Source organism: Zophobas morio, unplaced genomic scaffold (assembly GCF_036711695.1).
Source record: "Zophobas morio isolate AGI-343-1 ecotype UQ-CSIRO unplaced genomic scaffold, CSIRO_AGI_Zmor_V1 ptg000008l, whole genome shotgun sequence".
In the NCBI taxonomy this organism is placed as follows: Eukaryota; Metazoa; Arthropoda; class Insecta; order Coleoptera; family Tenebrionidae; genus Zophobas; species Zophobas morio.
Window position 1 is genome coordinate 8677963 of NW_026972113.1, and position 20574 is coordinate 8698536.

Genomic DNA, 20574 nt, shown 5'->3' on the forward strand with positions numbered 1-20574 from the left:
AGACATCTTTGAAAGTTTAGAAATTTGTAAACATATTTGTTAACTTCGGTGGTGATCTTGTCTTCACTAGAAACAGCAAAATGTAAGTCTTCGGATTTAGTTTTTTCGTGTGAAAGGATGCCAACGCAGTTGGCGAAACGCGTTGATTACATATACTTACTTGCGACCAGGCTATACCTTTTTCATTCTTGTGAACTGCTTGTTTGAAATATTTTATCTCGGAGAAAATACAACCACCAAGACCATTTTAACGAGTTGTCAAGCACTTACCTTTTTTCGTTTTGTTACGAGCTCATCGCGGTAAATAAAAGCCGAGGCGAAATGTTCAACATTTTATTTTATGTAAATTACAATAATTACTACTGCTACATTTAATGCAAGTGCCAAGTCCTGAAAATGTGTCTAGTTTCTAACGTGACGATGAACATGGGAGTTTTGCACCTGTTATGACTCATTACGGATAAAAATGATAAAATATTCATGAAGAGTGTTAACACGAAGACCGTAATAAAATGTTGAGCCGGAGCGTCGTTAGCTACTTCTGACAGAATTTTTGGTCCGACACGTTCACAACCTATAAATACCGCTCCAGTGATTTTAACATCAACACTTTGAAGAACCAAAGTGCAGTAACAACGACATGAATTTTCTCTGATACACTACAATGCACAAGCTGACATTACCACAATGCAAACAATATTTACAGAAGAATCGTAGATACTAAATTTATTAAAATAGGTTATATTAAGTGTCTTAATTATACAACTTCAGTTCGCCTCCGAAATGATCCAGTTTATCACAATCGAAGATACTACCTAGCGCTATTGTTTACACTGTAAAAGCAATATTGTCCCGATCCTGGCAGTGATAAACTACGGGTTATGGGTAAATTAGCGGCAATCGACCTCCCGTCGTCTGACGGGCCGTCGATCGCCCCACTAAACGCTACACAGCAACAAACCTTACAGAGGAGAACTTCTAAATATCTCTTTAAACCTATAAAATAACGACACATAAAGAAAATATATAGTCTGACATAATAAACTTAGAGTTAAATATATGTATATTTTAGTAAAGAAGGCTGATTCAAGCACGGCTGGACTGCAACACTGCATGTGGCTTCAGAAGCGGTGACGTAGGCCCTACAGATATCCTACCATGTAGTTACGAGGCAGCTGACCCATGCGGCGCCTACGACCTGAAAAATAATAAAAACCCTCCTTCGACGACGATCCAACGAAAAAGCGCGCGAATATCGCCTCTGAAAACCGTCACGACGCGGTGGATTCATTCGTTCAATACTGTGACAATCTAATATTGTAGTCGTAAAAGTGGCATAAATCCGGCAAGCGATTTGACCCAATTTGTTTAGAGAGGAAGTGCATGTCGGGGGTTCATCGTGCACGATGCATTCGGCTTTTAAATTGACGCCGACACTTCCATTTGCTTGGAAATCATTCGTTCCGGCGCGGATCGATCATGACTGAGATGCCACAGTCCGGCAGGAACTGCGCGCGGTGTAGAAACGTCATCAGAACTATATACTTATTTAGTGCGAGCACGCAAATACCACAATTTGCTTAATGACAAAACAAACGTAAGCGAGATCAATATTCGTTTCATGAAACTTAGTATACATTTGCTGGTGGTTGTGTTTGCGTCTGAATCGGCCTTAAACTCGGCCTTCCTGGCGCCACCGCAATAAAATCCTTACCAATTTTCTCCTTGAATAAAATTGTATCACACTTGTCCTTAAATCGACAATTCAATCACATGGTCAACGCGTCGAATCTACCGCTCCTATTGGTTGGAAACCAATCGACCCAACTGGGTTTATTAACAAAAACGACGTAATTATACGGAAGACTCGCCTTGTATACGAGCAAACATCTTCACTTTTAGTGGATATTGGCAGCATATTTTACTACCTTTTTAGTGTGTATTTCCGCGCTCTAGTTACCAAGTTTTGTTTTTCTTAAAGACAGTTTTAAGATATTACGAAATCTAAGTACTTTAGGGCGACCACCAGGCTCTAAAATTTTCATCGATTTAGAGTTCAGTTCGGAAGCAGAAAACTTTTCCACTTTTACATCACGAATTTAGTAGTTCCGGTCACGAAGTATTTGTCGGTGAAAAATTACCACTATAATATGAGAAAGAAGAAACTCGCGGTGGAAGATTTTTTGTAAGCAGGTTTTGTTTCTGCTTTAAGAAAATTATGAGATCTGATTAGTTTACGGCCGGCTCGAAAGTTCGTTCGATTATGTGCTCAAAGTCTAGAAGCAGAGGACACTTTTCCTGGTATATTTCACGAATCTAGTTTGCTGTCTACGGAAAATCGATAACATCCACAGAGTACTTGTTGAGGGAAAATTATTATTAAAATCTGCGGGGCTATCGATTCCTGGAGTAAGTGCAAAGAGAATACAAATTCCTTTAAAAATGAACTCTCGGTGTATGGTGGTGGCAAGCGCTTGAGTTTACAAAGAAGATGCGATTGAAACACGATATTTCACCGAGCTGCAATAATTTACCACGGAGTCTAGTCACGAGCACCTCAAAGTAGCAGTCTTGATGTTTGCTTTAATTACAAAAAAAAAAAAAAAAATACTACAGAACAAAATATTCGCAGGATTTTGCATCGTATTACATGACTCACTTAATTATAATTCCAGATGACTAAATTTCAGAGTTACATGATTTTCTGTTTTCATTCATAGTGGTTAAATTAATGTATAAAATGACGCATTTAAGAATACAATTAACATTCCAGTTGACTAAATGTCTGAATCATAAACACAGACTTCATTTTTTTTCATGTAGGTTTTTGCACAAAACAAAACTATGAATGATATTTTTTTTAACTGGTAATTTCTTCGGAATTTAAAAAATTATTTACGAATTTATGAATTACACTAAAATAATTGTGACGATTGGAATCACGTCCGTAGTTATATGATGGGGGTCCTAGGCTACTTTGACCTCAATTGACCCTCAAGAAGTCAAATTACGTCTGAAATTGCTGGAAAACTACTTTAACTGGATTTGATTTGACTGGATTTTATTCTCTTGGATTCTCTTAAATTTAATAGAAATTCTTCATAACTCGCAGAAATTCCTCTCGATTATATTGACGGTATTTTTTTCAGAATTATCACAAAATTAAGGATGACATATGAATATTTCTTAAAACTGGTAGACAATGAGTTAATTACTGCATTAATGTTGCAATTCTTCCAATTAATTTTCAATAATTTCCTCGGAATTAACAGAATTATTTTGAAAGTCATGAAGTTATACTAAAAACGATTAGAACTACAAGAATTACATTGGTCTTTATATGCTGGGGATTCTAAGCCACTTTAACCTCATTTGACCTGCTCTAGAAGCCTCATGTCGGTTCTAGCTCACTTTTATCGCGGTGAACCTAACTTAGAACCTACATGTGGCTTCTGAGCCACTTTTACCTCAATTGACCTGGCTTAGAATGTGCAGAAGAGTTCTAGACTAGGTCAAATGAGGTCAAAGTGGCCTAGAACCTCCATCATACAACTACTTATGCCTGAAATTGTTGGAAATCATTATAACTGGATTTAATTTGAATGGATTTGAAGTCCTCTGGAAGTAGAGTTGTACATAATTTATGAAGTAACTGCAACCACTATGATTTACTGTTAAAAAACGCGAAAACTGATTACTAGGAAATCCTTTGTAAAATTATAACGTTTGTGGAATTCTTGGGATTATCTTAAATTCGATAGAAATTTTTCGGGACTCGCAGAAATTCCTTTGGAATTATTTTGAAAGTACTATGGAATTTTTCGAATTTATGAAATTACAGTAAAAACGCTTGGAATGATAAGAATTATGTCTGTACTTATATGATGGGGATTCTAGGCTATTTTGACCTCATTTGGCCTAATGCCGGTTCTAGCTCAATTTGACCGCAGTGGGCCCGTGCGGCTTCAGGACCACTTTCGCCTCAGTTGACCTAACCTAGAACACGCACGGGGGTTCTAAACTAAGTCAAATGAGGTCCAAGTGGCCTAGAACCCGCACCATCTAAACAAGTAGTTACATGATGGGGGTTCTAGTCCATTTTGACCTCATTTGACCTGGTCTAGAAGCCTCATGCGCCTTCTGGGCGACTGGACCTCTGTTGTCCTGGCCTAGGATCGAATGAAGTCAAAGTGGCCTAGAACCCCCATCATCTACTTACGTCTAAAATTGCTGGAAAATATTATAACTGGACTTGGTTTAAATAGATTTAAAGTCCTTAGAAATGGAATTGTACATAATTTATGAAGTGATCAGCTCCTCGTAAAAATCGCATTGTTGCGTTTTATTGCAGTTTTATTACCTTATCCCTTGCAAATTCGCCTTCTATAATTTACGGTTAAAAACGCCAGGGGGAATCATTAGGAAATTCCCTTGTAAAATTAAACAAATTTGTGAAATTCTTAAGATTATTTTAAATTCGATACAAATTCTTCGAAACTTTGACATTCTTAAAGTATCTTTTCAGAATTATCACAGAATTAAATAAAGACGACATATGGATAATTTTTCTTTAAAGTTGGTTGACAATAAGTTAGTTACTGCAATATTTACATTAGATTCTCAATAGTTTTTTCGAAATTTCATCAATTCCAAAATAATTCTGCAGGAATTATGAAATTTCACTAGAAACAATTGTGACGATTGGAATTACGTCCGTAGTTATATGATGGGGGTTCTAGGCTAGTTTGACCTCAATTGACCTGATCTACAACCCTCAAGAAGTCAAATTACGTCTCAAATTGCTGGAAAACTATTTTAACTGGATTTGATTTGACTGGATTTGAAGTCTTTTGGAAATGAAGTGGTGATAATATTTATTTAATTTTGTAGAATTCTTGGATTCTCTTAAATTTAATAGAAATTCTTCATGACTCGCAGAAATTCCTCTCGATTATATTCAAGGTACTTTTTTCAGAATTATCACAAAATTAAGGATGACATATGAATATTTCTTAAAACTGGTAGACATGATTTAGTTACTGCATTAATGTTGCAATAATTCCATTTAATTTTCAATAATTTCTGCGGAATTTACAGAATTATTTTGGAATTCATGAAGTTATACTAAAAACGATTGGAACGATAAGAGTTACGTCGGTACTTATATGCTGGGGATTCTAAGCCACTTTAACCTCATTTGACCTGCTCTAGAAGCCTCATGCCGGTTCTAGCTCACTTTTATCACGGTGAACCTGACTTAGAACCCCCATGTGGCTTCTGGGCTACTTTTACCTCAATTGACCTGGCCTAGAATGTGCAGAAGAGTTCTAGACTAGGTCAAATGAGGTCAAAATGGCCTAGAGCCCCCATCATACAACTACTTATGCCTGAAATTGTTGGAAACTATGATAACTGGATTTAATTTGAATGGATTTGAAGTCTTCTGGAAGTAGAGTTGTACATAATTTATGAAGTAACTATGATTTACTGTTAAAAAACGCGAAAGCTGATTACTAGGAAATCCTTTGTAAAATTATAAAGTTAGTGGAATTCTTGGGATTATCTTAAATTCGATAGAAATTTTTTCGCAGAAATTCCTTTGGAACTATTTTGAAAGTACTACGGAATTTTTAGAATTTATGTAATTACAGTAAAAACGTTTGGAACGATAAGAATTGCGTCTATACTTATATGATGGGGATTCTAGGCTATTTTACGTCTAAAATTGTTGGAAAATATTATAACTGGACTTAGTTTAAATAGATTTGAAGTCCTTAGAAATGGAATTGTACATAATTTATGAAGTGATCAGCTCCTCGTAAAAATCACATTTTATTGCAGTTTTATTACCTTATCCCTTGCGAATTCGCCTTCTATAATTTACGGTTAAAAACGCCAGGGGGAATCATTAGGAAATTCCCTTCTAAAATTAAACAAATTTGTGAAATTCTTAAGATTATTTTAAATTCGATACAAATTCTTGGAAACTTCGACATTCTTAAAGTATCTTTTCAGAATTATCACAGAATTAAATAAAGACGACATATGGATAATTTTACTTTAAAGTTGGTTGACAATAAGTTAGTTATTGCAATATTTCCATTAGATCCGCAATAGTTTTTTCAGAATTTCATAAATTCCAAAATAATTCTGCAGGAATTATGAAATTTCACTAAAACACTCGGAACTATTGGAATTACGTCAGTAGTTATATGATGGGGGTTCTGCACCACTTAACCCCAGTTGACCTGGCCTAAAACCCGCATGTGGGGCAACTGAGATGAAAACGATATAATAAAAAAAAAGTTCGCAACATTTTCAAATATCAGAAGTTTCTGTACAAACAACTAACACAAAGAAAAAATATTTCAATGATCCTTAAATATTAAATACACTGTGTTGGAAATTCCACAAACAAACACGGTACTTAAAATCAGCTTTAGCCAACTCCACATCACAATATTTTCCGAACAAATTTTCATCCTGCAAAATGAATCAACCACGTTCCGATGATTTGTCTTTAATAAACTTTCGAGTTTGTGTCGTCCGCAACTAAATCTCGCCTTTATTATAACGAAGTTTCCACGTGCTCGCACATCCACTAAATTTTTTTTAAACGGAAGCACAAATCAGGCAATCTTGCCGCCGCTACAAAAACCACTCTTTTCCCGCCACCTCGAACCTCATTATGGCGCTTCCCTCCGAATCGATAGATTTAAAATCAAATCCTCCGGCAGACATACATACAGCGTCCAACCCCCGTCAAACCCATCCAGCGTATCGACAAAACTCCCTCCAGACAATTTAATAGTTACCTTGACGCAACGCATTCATAATTCATCCCGAAAACTAATAACATATTGATGAACCCCCTTTAACAATACCTTCCACGTTCCACAATGATGGACTATTAAATTAAAACTGTTGATGCTTACACTCGCAGCAGGATGTATCCAAACCAGAATCCATTTCTGTCAGACGCGTGTGCTCGAAGTTCGACGTACTTCTGACTATGAATATTTTAGTTGTCGAACAACGAGACGCGGATTCAGAGGAGATACCCGAACGGCGTTAACACCAATAACGAAAAAGAGAAAAACCAGCTAAGCCAGTGACGATTATAAAATGATAGACATGGAAAAGCTTTTATGTTTTTTGCTAGATACAGATGGGCAGCCCTCCTAAGGGGATTTACATCTACGGCCATACAGAAAAAGCGATTAGAGTCCTATTGGATTTGTTTACGTGTGTCTTTTAATTCTCTTATTTAAAACAACCACATTACTTTATTTATCATAGTTTTATTTAACTGTGTGTTTAAAGTTAAAGTACTAGTGCCAACGTTTAAATACAGTGCTTAGCGTAAGCGACGCATGCGTAGTAAGCGGCGACATGCAATGTATGCAACACACCATGCACAGAGGGGGCAATTTCCAGTACACCGACCGGTAAACTGGCAATTACAGCACAAATGCTTCGGTTCGAATTCGAACAGACGCAAATGCGCTCGACTGTGTGAATTAGCGACAACTAAGTGAAATTGGCGATAATTAAAATAGGTACGTACGTAGTCGCGACCACAGCACACTATGAGCTGGTCGCCCCCAGCCGAGACAGGCGGCGTTCTGTGAACAGAGGAGATAACACAATTCAAATGGGGACAATGGGGCAGGTTCGGGGCGATGAAATGTCACCGGTTAATTTGACAGCACAAAGTTGGAAACGTGTCGATCAAAATTAAAAGTGGGGCGGGAATGTATCACGTTTTATGTCGAAAACAGCAAATTGTATTTATACAAATGATGAACTAGGTGTATGTAACGCTCTCGTTTCCTACTAGTAGTCGTGACGACCCATGCGAAATGTACTACGTTTCCTACTATTTTTTTTTTTTTTGATATTTGCGAAAGTGCTCGACCTCTACAAAACTTTCCGCTTTTAATTGCAAGATTTCTTGGCGAAATTGCCCATAAAAGCACTCATTATATTCCTTACCGTAAATAATTACCATTCAAGCTGTATCGATCGTAAACCGCCGTTACGTACAACCCAATAATTTTTGTCGTTTTTCGCCGAAACAATAATAATTTTATTTCCGGCGATAATTTACGACCGATCAAGTAACCCCGTTATTTCCTTCGCCCAATAAAAATCAAAATAACTGCACTGATAACTTTGTGCTGCGGCGACACTTCAACCATTGTTAATAAAAACACATGCTGGAACAAATGCTAAAACACAAAAAGTTAGTAAACTACCAGTTATTTACTCAAAATGCAGTCGCTACGTAAGACGTTAAACTGAACAACTTCAACGACCTAATGCGTTCCTTGTTACCAAGCTCTTCTTCTCTCTAACGTGACAACATTAAAACAAAAATACCAATTACCAACTCTTGCACCTAAAACCCGCTCTGACGTCTGTGAACGAAAAAAAAAAAAAAGAAAAACCAGCCAAAATAACGACGAGGTGAAATAATATCAAAAACGCTTTCATCGAATTGTGAGTAGAAAGTCAAAGGGTGGCATGTCCTTTATGTGTGTTTGTGTGTGATTGTAATAAATATATGAACCCGGACGAGGAATTTGCAATTTGCTCGTCGACCACGATGAAATGTTTCTGTTTCTGTTGTTGGGGAAAAATGCCGGCAATCTCTACGGAAAAATGGACAGTGCAATTTAGAACGTGTCGAGGAGGGGAAATAAGTGAAGCGGATCCTAATAAGCGATGATGGAAATTTTTGGCGTAGTGGAGGAAGCAGTTTCGGCGTTTTTTGGTTAAGGGTAATTTACGCTGCTAGACTCAACGAAAGTCTAGAAATATTTAAATGCGGAAATTAAGAGCGCAGTGGTGGTTGCTGATTCAGCATCACACAGTAATGAGTAATTATTTCCAAGCTCGTGAGTTCTAGCAGTCCATGAAAATAAATAAAGCAAAATATTGGATATGCTGGGGATCTACAAGGATAAAGAAAAGCCTGAGACGATATTGTACACGCTGGGATTACAAGACAATTATTTTTTAATTATAAGCTTTCCAGTGTTCATTTTTCTTTCGATCGTCTTGTCCTTATTGATTTTCCCTGACGCAGTTGATTTATATTTACTCTTCTTGTGTGTTCATGAAGGAATAAATTATTTTGAAATCTCCTCTGACCCCATCTTCCACTAACACAATCTCCATCACAAGGTTATCAATGATAGGATCAGTATTGATAACGCATCTCGGATTACTGACTGTTTTCGATCCTCCATCATAAAATTGAGGATTCTTTCTGCCCACAAGAACCTTGTCCGAGTTTTGACGTCCCAATTTTTCTATTATACACCTCGTTGTAGCCAGAATTAAAATGAGGAAACCCTCTAGAGACGCTACTCCGAAGTCGACTTTCCAATAACTTATCATCAAGGACAGGGTCAGTTCTAACGTCTTATCTCAGATTCCTGACTATTTTGAGACCTCAATCCCGAATTTGGAAGTTCCTCCTAGTACCTTCCATTAATATTTACTCCTTAAAATTTGACAAGATTCCCTCTGATTGCATACACTTGGTTGTACCCAGATTCTTTGATGCCTACTTGTTTTTCTTTCGGGTTGATACAGAATAATAGAAAGATTAAAATGAGGAAACCGTCTAGAAATAATCTAGAGACCCTCATCTAGAGTCGATTTTCTAATAACTTATACTCTATGAATTATGCAAGATCCTGTTGGGTAACCAGAGGACCATCAACGCCAGGATCAGTTTTGACAACTTATCTCAGATTCCTCACCGTCTTGGGACCTCGACCCCGAATTTGGGAGTGCCTCCTAGTACCACCACTAATATTGACACCATGAAGTTTTGCAAGATTCCCTGTGACTACAAAGATCTTATCCCAGTTTTGACGTCCCAATTTCTCCATTATAGACTTTGTTGTACCCAGATTCTTTAATACCTACTTGCTTTTCTTTCGGGTTGAGACAGAACAATACAGAAATTAAAATGAAGAAACCGTCTAGAAATATCTAGAGATACTCCTCTGGAGTCGACTTTCTAATAACTTATACTTCACGAATTATGCAAGACCTTGATGGATAACCAGAGGACCGTCAAAGGCAGGATCAATTTTGACAACTTATCTCAGATTTCTTATCATCTTGGGACCTCGATCCCGAATTTGGGAGTTCATCGTATTACCTTCCACTAACCTTTACCCCATGAAATTTTGCAAGATCATGATGAATAACCACAAATTTATCAACATAACAGGACCAGTATTTATGAGGTATTTTGGATTCCTGACTCTTTTAGATCCTTCATCACGAATTTTACGATTCTCCAATATTTGCACAAGGAGAAGGTCAGTATTGATTACGCACTTCGAATTTCTCATAATTTTAGGTCCTCGATCACAAATTTGAAGATTTCGTCTGATTACAAAGGCTTATCCGGGTTTTGACGTCCCAAATTCTCTTTCATTACACTTTGATATACCCAGATTCTTTGACATCTATTCCCGTTTCTTTCGGGTTGATGGAGAATAATACAGACATGAAAATGATGAAACCGTCTGGAAACAAATAATCCAGAGACCTTGCTCTGGAGTCGTCTTTCCGATAACTTATATTCTACGAATTTTGCAAGATCTTGATGGATACCCAGAGGACCATCAACGCCAGGGTCAGTTTTGACGCCTTATCTTTGATTCCTGACGATTTTGACACCGCGATCCCGAATTTGAAAGTTTCCCCTAGAACCTTCCGCAAGCATTTATTCCATGAAATTTTGCAAGATCATGACGAATAACCAGAGGTCTATGTATTAATGAGGTATCTCGGATTCCTGACTGTTTTAGGTCCTGCATCGTGTATTTTGGGATTCCCCCGAATGTCTTCCACACTGGGCACATCAATGAGAAGGTCACCATTCAATACGCAACTCGAATTTCTGATCATTTTAGAGCCTCCATTACAAATTTGATGATTCCCTCTGACCACAAGGACCTTATACGGGTTTTGACGTCCCAATTTCTCTTTCATTACACTTTGATATACCCAGATACTTTGATACCTATTCCCGTTTCTTTCGGGTTGATGGAGAATAATACAGACATGAAAATGATGAAACCGTCCAGAAACAAATAATCCAGAGACCTTGCTCTGGAGTCGTCTTTCCAATAACTTATACTCTACGAATTTTGCAAGATCTTGATGAATACCCAGAGGACCATCAACGCCAGGGTCAGTTTTGACGCCTTATCTTTGATTCCTGACGATTTTGACACCGCGATCCCGAAGTTGAAAGTTTCCCCTAGAACCTTCCACAAGAATTTATTCCATGAAATTTTGCAAGATCATGACGAATAACCAGAGGTTTATGTATTAATGAGGTATCTCGGATTCCTGATTGTTTTAGATTCTGCATCGTGTATTTTGGGATTCCCCCGAATGTCTTCCACACTGGGCACATCAATGAGAAGGTCACCATTCAATACGCAACTCGAATTTCTGATCATTTTAGAGCCTCCATTACAAATTTGATGATTCCCTCTGACCACAAGGACCTTATACGGGTTTTGACGTCCCAATTTCTCTTTCATTACACTTTGATATACCCAGATACTTTGATACCTATTCCCGTTTCTTTCGGGTTGATGGAGAATAATACAGACATGAAAATGATGAAACCGTCCAGAAACAAATAATCCAGAGACCTTGCTCTGGAGTCGTCTTTCCAATAACTTATACTCTACGAATTTTGCAAGATCTTGATGAATACCCAGAGGACCATCAACGCCAGGGTCAGTTTTGACGCCTTATCTTTGATTCCTGACGATTTTGACACCGCGATCCCGAAGTTGAAAGTTTCCCCTAGAACCTTCCACAAGAATTTATTCCATGAAATTTTGCAAGATCATGACGAATAACCAGAGGTTTATGTATTAATGAGGTATCTCGGATTCCTGATTGTTTTAGATTCTGCATCGTGTATTTTGGGATTCCCCCGAATGTCTTCCACACTGGGTACATCAATGAGAAGGTCAGTATTCAATACGCAACTCGAATTTCTGATCATTTTAGAGCCTCCATCACAAATTTGATGATTCCCTCTGACTCCAAGGACCTTATCCGGGTTTTCACGTCCCAAATTATCTTTCATTACACTTTGATGTCCCCAGATTCTTTGATACCTATTCCCGTTTCTTTCGGGTTGATGGAGAATAATACAGACATGAAAATGATGAAACCGTCCAGGAACAAATAATCCAGAGACCTTGCTCTGGAGTCGTCTTTCCAATAACTTATACTCTACGAATTATCCAAGATCTTGATGGATATCCAGAGGAGCATCAACGCCAGGGTCAGTTTTGACGCCTTATCTTTGATTCCTGACGATTCTGACACCGCGATCCCGAATTTGAAAGTTTCCCCTAGAACCTTCCACAAGTATTTATTCCATGAAATTTTGCAAGATCATGACGAATAACCAGAGGTCTATGTATTAATGAGGTATCTCGGATTCCTGACTGTTTTAGGTCCTGCATCGTGTATTTTGGGATTCCCCCGAATGTCTTCCACACTGGGCACATCAATGAGAAGGTCACCATTCAATACGCAACTCGAATTTCTGATCATTTTAGAGCCTCCATTACAAATTTGATGATTCCCTCTGACCACAAGGACCTTATACGGGTTTTGACGTCCCAATTTCTCTTTCATTACACTTTGATATACCCAGATACTTTGATACCTATTCCCGTTTCTTTCGGGTTGATGGAGAATAATACAGACATGAAAATGATGAAACCGTCCAGAAACAAATAATCCAGAGACCTTGCTCTGGAGTCGTCTTTCCAATAACTTATACTCTACGAATTATCCAAGATCTTGATGGATATCCAGAGGAGCATCAACGCCAGGGTGTTTTGACGCCTTATCTTTGATTCCTGACGATTCTGACACCGCGATCCCGAATTTGAAAGTTTCCCCTAGAACCTTCCACAAGTATTTATTCCATGAAATTTTGCAAGATCATGACGAATAACCAGAGGTCTATGTATTAATGAGGTATCTCGGATTCCTGACTGTTTTAGGTCCTGCATCGTGTATTTTGGGATTCCCCCGAATGTCTTCCACACTGGGCACATCAATGAGAAGGTCACCATTCAATACGCAACTCGAATTTCTGATCATTTTAGAGCCTCCATTACAAATTTGATGATTCCCTCTGACCACAAGGACCTTATACGGGTTTTGACGTCCCAATTTCTCTTTCATTACACTTTGATATACCCAGATACTTTGATACCTATTCCCGTTTCTTTCGGGTTGATGGAGAATAATACAGACATGAAAATGATGAAACCGTCCAGAAACAAATAATCCAGAGACCTTGCTCTGGAGTCGTCTTTCCAATAACTTATACTCTACGAATTATCCAAGATCTTGATGGATATCCAGAGGAGCATCAACGCCAGGGTGTTTTGACGCCTTATCTTTGATTCCTGACGATTCTGACACCGCGATCCCGAATTTGAAAGTTTCCCCTAGAACCTTCCACAAGTATTTATTCCATGAAATTTTGCAAGATCATGACGAATAACCAGAGGTCTATGTATTAATGAGGTATCTCGGATTCCTGACTGTTTTAGGTCCTGCATCGTGTATTTTGGCATTCCCACGAATGTCTTCCACACTGGGTACATCAATGAGAAGGTCACCATTCAATGCGCAACTCGAATTTCTGATCATTTTAGAGCCTCCTTCACAAATTTGATGATTCCCTCTGACTACAAGGACCTTATCCGGGTTTTCACGTCCCAAATTCTCTTTCATTACACTTTGATGTCCCCAGATTCTTTGATACCTATTCCCGTTTCTTTCGGGTTGATGGAGAATAATACAGACATGAAAATGATGAAACCGTCCAGGAACAAATAATCCAGAGACCTTCCTTTGGAGTCGTCTTTCCAATAACTTTTACTCTACGAATTATGCAAGATCTTGATGGATACCCAGAGGACCATCAACGCCACGGACAGTTTTGGCGCCTTATCTTTGATTCCTGACGATTTTGACACCGCGATCCCGAATTTGAAAGTTTCTCCTAGAACCTTCCACAAGCATTTATTCCATGAAATTTTGCAAGACCATGACGAATAACCAGATGTCTATGTATTAATGAGGTATCTCGGATTCCTGACTGTTTTAGATCCTGTATCGTGTATTTAGGGATTCCCCCGAATGTCTTCCACACTGGGTACATCAATGAGAAGGTCACTATTCAATACGCAACTCGAATTTCTGATCATTTTAGAGCCTCCATCACAAATTTGATGATTCCCTCTGACTCCAAGGACCTTATCCGGGTTTTCACGTCCCAAATTATCTTTCATTACACCCTGATATACCCAGATTCTTTGATACCTATTTCCGTTTCTTTCGGGTTGATGGAGAATAATACAGCCATGAAAATGATGAAACCGTCCAGGAACAAATAATCCAAAAACCTTGCTCTGGAGTCGTCTTTCCAATAACTTATACTCTACGAATTATCCAAGATCTTGATGAATACCCAGAGGACCATCAACGCCAGGGTCAGTTTTGACGCCTTATCTTTGATTCCTGACGATTTTGACACCGCGATCCCGAATTTGAAAGTTTCCCCTAGAACCTTCCACAAGCATTTATTCCATGAAATTTTGCAAAATCATGACGAATTACCAGAGGTCTATGGATTAATGAGGTATCTCGGATTCCTGATTGTTTTAAGTCCTGCATCGTGTATTTGGGGATTCCTTCGAATGTCTTCCACACTGGGTACATCAATGAGAAGGGTACATTCAATACGCAACGGAGACCCAGAGGACCATTTGATTCCTGACGATTCTGACACCGCGATCCCGAATTTGAAAGTTTCCCCTAGAACCTTCCACAAGCATTTATTCCATGAAATTTTGCAAAATCATGACGAATTACCAGAGGTTTATGGATTAATGAGGTATCTCGGATTCCTGATTGTTTTAGGTCCTGCATCGTGTATTTAGGGATTCCTTCGAATGTGTTCCACACTGGGCACATCAATGAGAAGGTCACTATTCAATACGCAACTCGAATTTCTGATCATTTTAGAGAATCTATCACAAATTTGATGATTCCCTCTGACTACAAGGACCTTATCCGGGTTTTGACGTCCTAATTTCTCTTTCATTACACTTTGATCTCCCCAGATTCTTGATAGAGAAAAACGCACTCTCAATCATAGTTGTGTTCTTTCCGTTACCATCACAGAGTCTGATAAGAGAAACCTTCTGGTACGGATGATATGACTAGAGATCAAATCATATTTTGTTCAATCTACCCAAACGGACGTCCCATTCCGAAATCTATGTCTTGTGTCCTTAAACCTCAATATCTGGTATTATCGTTCATTCGCTCTTTGGAAGTTTCCTCCAGTACCAGGAGGACGTTGGGACCATATTTGTTTTCCCTGAAACTCCTCTCGTTCCAATATCATATTCGGGAGGCGTCTCTAGAATTGGTTCGTCTCTTACAGTCCCTTTTCCCGATCGTAAGTCTTCAGATGGGACGATGGGAGGACAGAAGGAACCCAACTACAGATAGTGTATATTCTTTTGTTTTGGACCATGATCCTCGCAATCAATTGAATCAACACCCGTTTTCTTCTTCCTTGGTTCCTTGATTCGTAAATGAAATGTACAAAAATTCGTGTTTTTGTTTTTAACCTTGTTCTGGTTCATATTCCAAAAAAAAAAAAAACGGTTTACCAACTATCCCGTTTTTCCTTTATTTCTAAGGAACAAAGCTTGCGGTGGTATCACCTTCCCTCTCGAGCATAATGCCTTCAGTCTCAGCCTTCTCTGCCTTTGTAACTCGACTACCCCTATTCTATCTTTCGGGGCTAGTAGTTAATTAAAAAGCCTTAGGAAACCGGGCCTACTAAACTAACGAACTAATTACTATCTCGCGTACACGGCCCAATCCGCGGCTCTTGCAGACTGCTAAACCTCCTCTTTGGTCGCCTACTTCCGAAAGACTAAAGGAACATCCACCTATTAAAAATTTCATCTCGGACTGGTTGAAAGCGCGCCTACTAAAAGCGTCCCTAATTAAATATAAATTAAACGCTTCAATTCGCAATGAATGCCGCGTCTAACTCATAATTCCGTCATCTGTAAACGTCAACGCATCGATTCTATAAAGCGGCATGCTTGGGTTAAGAAGTGCCGGACAGTAGGGGAGATCGCATGCATATACCACTCTCTCTATCTCGCTCTCTCTCTCTCTCAACGCACCCCGTCCCCCAAAAGTACAGAAAGCTTCACTCCGGGCAAAATCACGTTCGCATGTTTTCGTAACCCGTGAACTCTGCTTCTGGTAAATGTGCAGGTGAATGCGTCAGAGTATCGTTTTAGTAAGTACAGCACGTGACTTATTAACTCCAGCCTCTCCGCGAACGCGGCTTGTATACTAAGAGGGCCCTTCGGATTCGGAGGACGGTCGAGTTAATAAGCCACCTTTACGTCCTGGTGTTATTCGTGTGTTATGGCACTGCACGACACTGGTACCTTCACTTGATCAGGGGAGTTTTCCGATGATTAAAGAATCTGAACTGCAGTCGCAGTGTTAAGTCTTTTCGAACTGGCGGAACAAAGAGAAATATCACTGATTTGTGGTGTGGAAGGGCGATGGTGGGTGAGGTCTCGGCGAATGGGAGCCTACGGCTCGCGCATTCCCATCGATACCTGACGGTCTTACGGAAACGATAACCGGGTGATCGACGACCGATGTGGCGCCTGCAGAAGTGCATTTACATCCCACCGACTGCGCCAAATTGGTTGTTACCGAAAAACCGATTTATCGTTTTCGTATAACCGTGTCGACGATCGAACGTTGCAGTCACTGTGCCGCCCGCTGTGGTAATATCCCGGTCGTTTTATAAGGTTCGGATATTCGGCGTTCGAGCGGAAAATAGGTGCATGCATGTGTCTTCGTGGATGATAACGTCAACCGGGGGATTGGCGAGAAGAAGATCGCGCAAGAGAAAGTCTTTATTCGGTTGAGGGCGCAGAGCTGCTGGGTTTTGTGGTGGGGGATTAATAATGTTTACGATTTTGTGTGACAACTGTGCGGTATTGACCGTTATTACCTTGATGATCAAAGCGAATGGTATTTACATAAATTATGTATAGCAGTTGTGTTAGAACGGATCCCTGAGGCTTAGAGCACTCTCGTCGATCCTGATTAGTGGATCAACGACATCAGTGACTATATGGTCTATGGAATATTAATATAACTAAAAGTCGGGTCAATATATTATCAATCAAAAAATTGGTCGAAGGTTATTTCGACAGAACTTCCCTGGACCCTGACTTTTGTTTTCTGTAAACCTCTATAGAGTCAAAACAACACCCCAATCTTTTTTGACTTGAATTTTTCATTTTTTCGTTTCTTTAGTTTTTCGATTTGCAATTTTTCGAGTTCACATGTTTAAATTTTTCAGTTTTTCAATTTTCCAACTTTTGAATTTTTCAATTTTTAGATTTCGCAATTTTTCGATTTGCAATGTTTTTATCTTGGTTTTGTATTGTCGTCATTTTTTCAATTTTTCGGTTTTTTTATTTACCAAGTAGCAATTTTTCGGTTTTTCAACTTTTAGATTTTTCATTTTTCCCTTTCACTTTTACATTTTTCAGTTTCTCGATTTTTCAACTTTTCGTTTCTTTAATTTTCATTTTGAATTTTTCTAGTTTTCATTTTAAACAAATAATAATAACTGTATGTAATTTTTGAAATGTTTCGTTTTTTCAATTTTCAATGATTAGATTTTAAAAATTTGTCAAAATATAATTCAATTCCCATTTTACAGTAAATAAATTAAGCCAATGACATCGTGAAAAAAGGTGTGCGGAGATGAGTTTGCCTTTGTTCTAAAGAGTAGCCCCGCCCACCTACCGCCTCTTTATTTCAGTGACTACTGTTAATATTGTTCAGTCTTATCTTAGCAAGTAGTGGCCCCGCCCACCCGCCCTCTATTTTCTTAGGCGGTATATCATTTGCCAAAATTAGTCTTAACTTAACAAGTACTAGGCCCACCCACCCGCCCTCTAGTTTCCTGGAAGGTATGTCATTTGCCAAAATTAGTAATGGAAAAATTGCAAAATTGTCAAATTGAAAAATCAAAAATTAAAAAACGAAGAAGTATATAATAAATAAAACTTTGAAAAATCTAAAAATTGGAAATCAAGAACTTGAAAAATTGAAGAAATGAAAAACTGATAAACTGAGAAACTTAAAAATCGAAATGCAGAAAATTAAAGAAATAGGAAAATCGGATCATTGAGAAATCCAAAAATTGCAAAATTGAAAAATTTTAAATTTGGAAAATCGAGGAACTGAAAAGATTATAAATTTGAACGATTATAAAATCGAAAGGAAATGAAAAAAACGAAACATTGATATAAAATCGAGAAAATGAAAATTAAAAAATCGAGATTTTTTCTTTAAATTCTCCATATTAAATTCTTCAATTTTTCGATCTTTCAAACTTACAATTTTTAGACTTTTAAATTTCTATAATTTCCCGACTTTATTATTTTTAGGATTTCCAATTTTTCGATTCGATTGGTTTTTTTCCAATTTTCCGATTTACTGATTTTTTTCGATTTTTAAGTTTCTCGATTTTTAGTTTTTCAATGTTTGAATTTTTCGTTTCTTCAGTTTTTCGATTTACAATTTTTCTATTTTGCACTTTCCGATTTTACAATTTCTCATTTTACAGTTTTTTTTTTCAATTTTTTTCCATTTTTTTTTGGTTTATCAATTTTTAATTTTTCGATTTTTCAACTTTTCGAATGCAAAAAAATGGAAAAATTGCAAAATAGTAACATTGAAAAATTAAAAATCAAAGATTAAAAATTTGAGCAATTGTTACATCGAAAGAAACACTGAAAAAACGAAAGATTTGATATAAAATCGAGAAAATGAAAATTAAAATATCGGTATTTTTTTTAATTTCTTCATATTTAATTTTATAATTTTTTAGAATTTCCAATTTTTCGATTCGATTGGTTTTTTCCAATTTTTAAATTTCCCAATTTTTAGTTTTTCAGTGTTTCAAATTTTCGTTTCTTCTCTTCTTTACAATCTACAATTTTTTGATTTTCCACTTTTCGATTTTGCAATTTCTCATTTTTTCAGTTTTTCGATTTTTCAAATTTTCAAAAAAAATGGAAAAATTGCAAAATTATAAAATTGAAAAATCAAATATTAAAAAACGAAAAAGTATATACTGAAAATTTTGAAAAATCTAAAAATTGGAAATCAAGAACTTGAAAAATTGAAGAAACGAAAAACTGAAACATTGAGAAACTTAAAAATCGAAAAAAGCAAAAATTGTGAAATCGAAATATAGTAAATTAAAGAAATCGGAAAATCGGATCATTGAGAAATCCTAAAATTGCAAAATCGAGAAATCTTAAAATTGGAAAATCGAGGAATTGAAAAATCAAAAATTAAAAAATTGAACAATTTTACAATCGAAAGACAGATTGACAAAATAAAGGAAATGAAAAAACAAAATATTGTGATATAAAATCGAGAAAATAAAAATTAAAAAATCGGTAAAATACTTGAATTTTTCGAAATTTCATTTTCAATTTTCAGCTAATTTCTTTCTAGTTTTTCAATTCACTAATTTTTCTCGAGTTTTAAATTTCTCGATTTTTAGTTTTTCAGTGTTTCAAATTTTCGTTTCTTTTCTTCTTCAGTTTACAATTTTTCGATTTTCCATTTTTCGATTTTTCAGTTTCTCCGTTTTTTAGTTTTTCAATTTTTCAACTTTTCGAATAAAATAATGGAAAAATTGCAAAAAAATATAATGAAAACTTTGGAAAATCTAAAAACTGGAATTCAAGGTCTTGAAAAATTGAAGAAACGAAAAATTGAAAAAGTGCAAAAGCTACAAAACAAAATATTGTGAAGTCGAAATAAAGAAAATTAAAGAAATCAAAAAATCGGATCATTGAGAAATCAAAAAATTGTAAAATTGAGACATTTTAAAATTGAAAAATCGAAGAATTGAAAAATCAAAAAATAAAAATTTGACAAATATAAAATCGAAAAAAACATTGAAAAAACGAAAAATTGTGGAATGAAATAGAGAGAATGAAAATAAAAAAAATCGGATTTTTTTTTTATTATCCTCGATATTTCGTTTTTTAATTTCAACGATTCTATAAATTCCCGATTTCATAATTTTTAGAATTTCCAATTTTTCGATTCGATTCGTTTTTTTTTCCAATTTTTCGATTCATTATTTTTTTCGATTTCTAGTTTTTAATGTTTCAATTTTTGTTTTCTTTTGTTCTTCCATTTACAATTTTTCGATTTTCCACTTTTCGATTTTGCAATTTATAATTGTCAGTTTTTCGATTCTTCAATTTCTCCAATTTTCCAAAAATTGCGATAATTGAAAAATCTACTGAAAAATTGAGAAACTTAAAAACCGAAAAAGTGCAAAATCGAAAAAACGAATATTTTGAATCGAAATAATATGGAAACTTAAAGAAA

General features: G+C 36.8%; 1 protein-coding gene across 4 annotated transcripts in view; it reads right to left on the reverse strand.

Moving 5' to 3' along the window:
* Nucleotides 1-319: 319 nt before the first annotated feature.
* The window catches only part of LOC135125222 (tropomodulin), a 79531-nt gene continuing 59276 nt past the window's right edge, over nt 320-20574 (reverse strand). For 2 of the 4 annotated variants that reach the window (XM_064050648.1, XM_064050644.1), the window contains 2 exons: nt 7568-7625; nt 320-1198 (listed from right to left, as the gene is read on the reverse strand). In XM_064050648.1, coding sequence (XP_063906718.1) covers nt 1143-1198; nt 7568-7625 — 114 coding nt within the window. In that variant the 3' untranslated portion in view covers nt 320-1142. Of the gene's footprint in view, nt 1199-7567; nt 7626-16571; nt 16645-20574 lie in introns of all 4 variants that reach the window. The other 2 variants (XR_010279862.1, XM_064050643.1) reach the window with 2 other exon arrangements.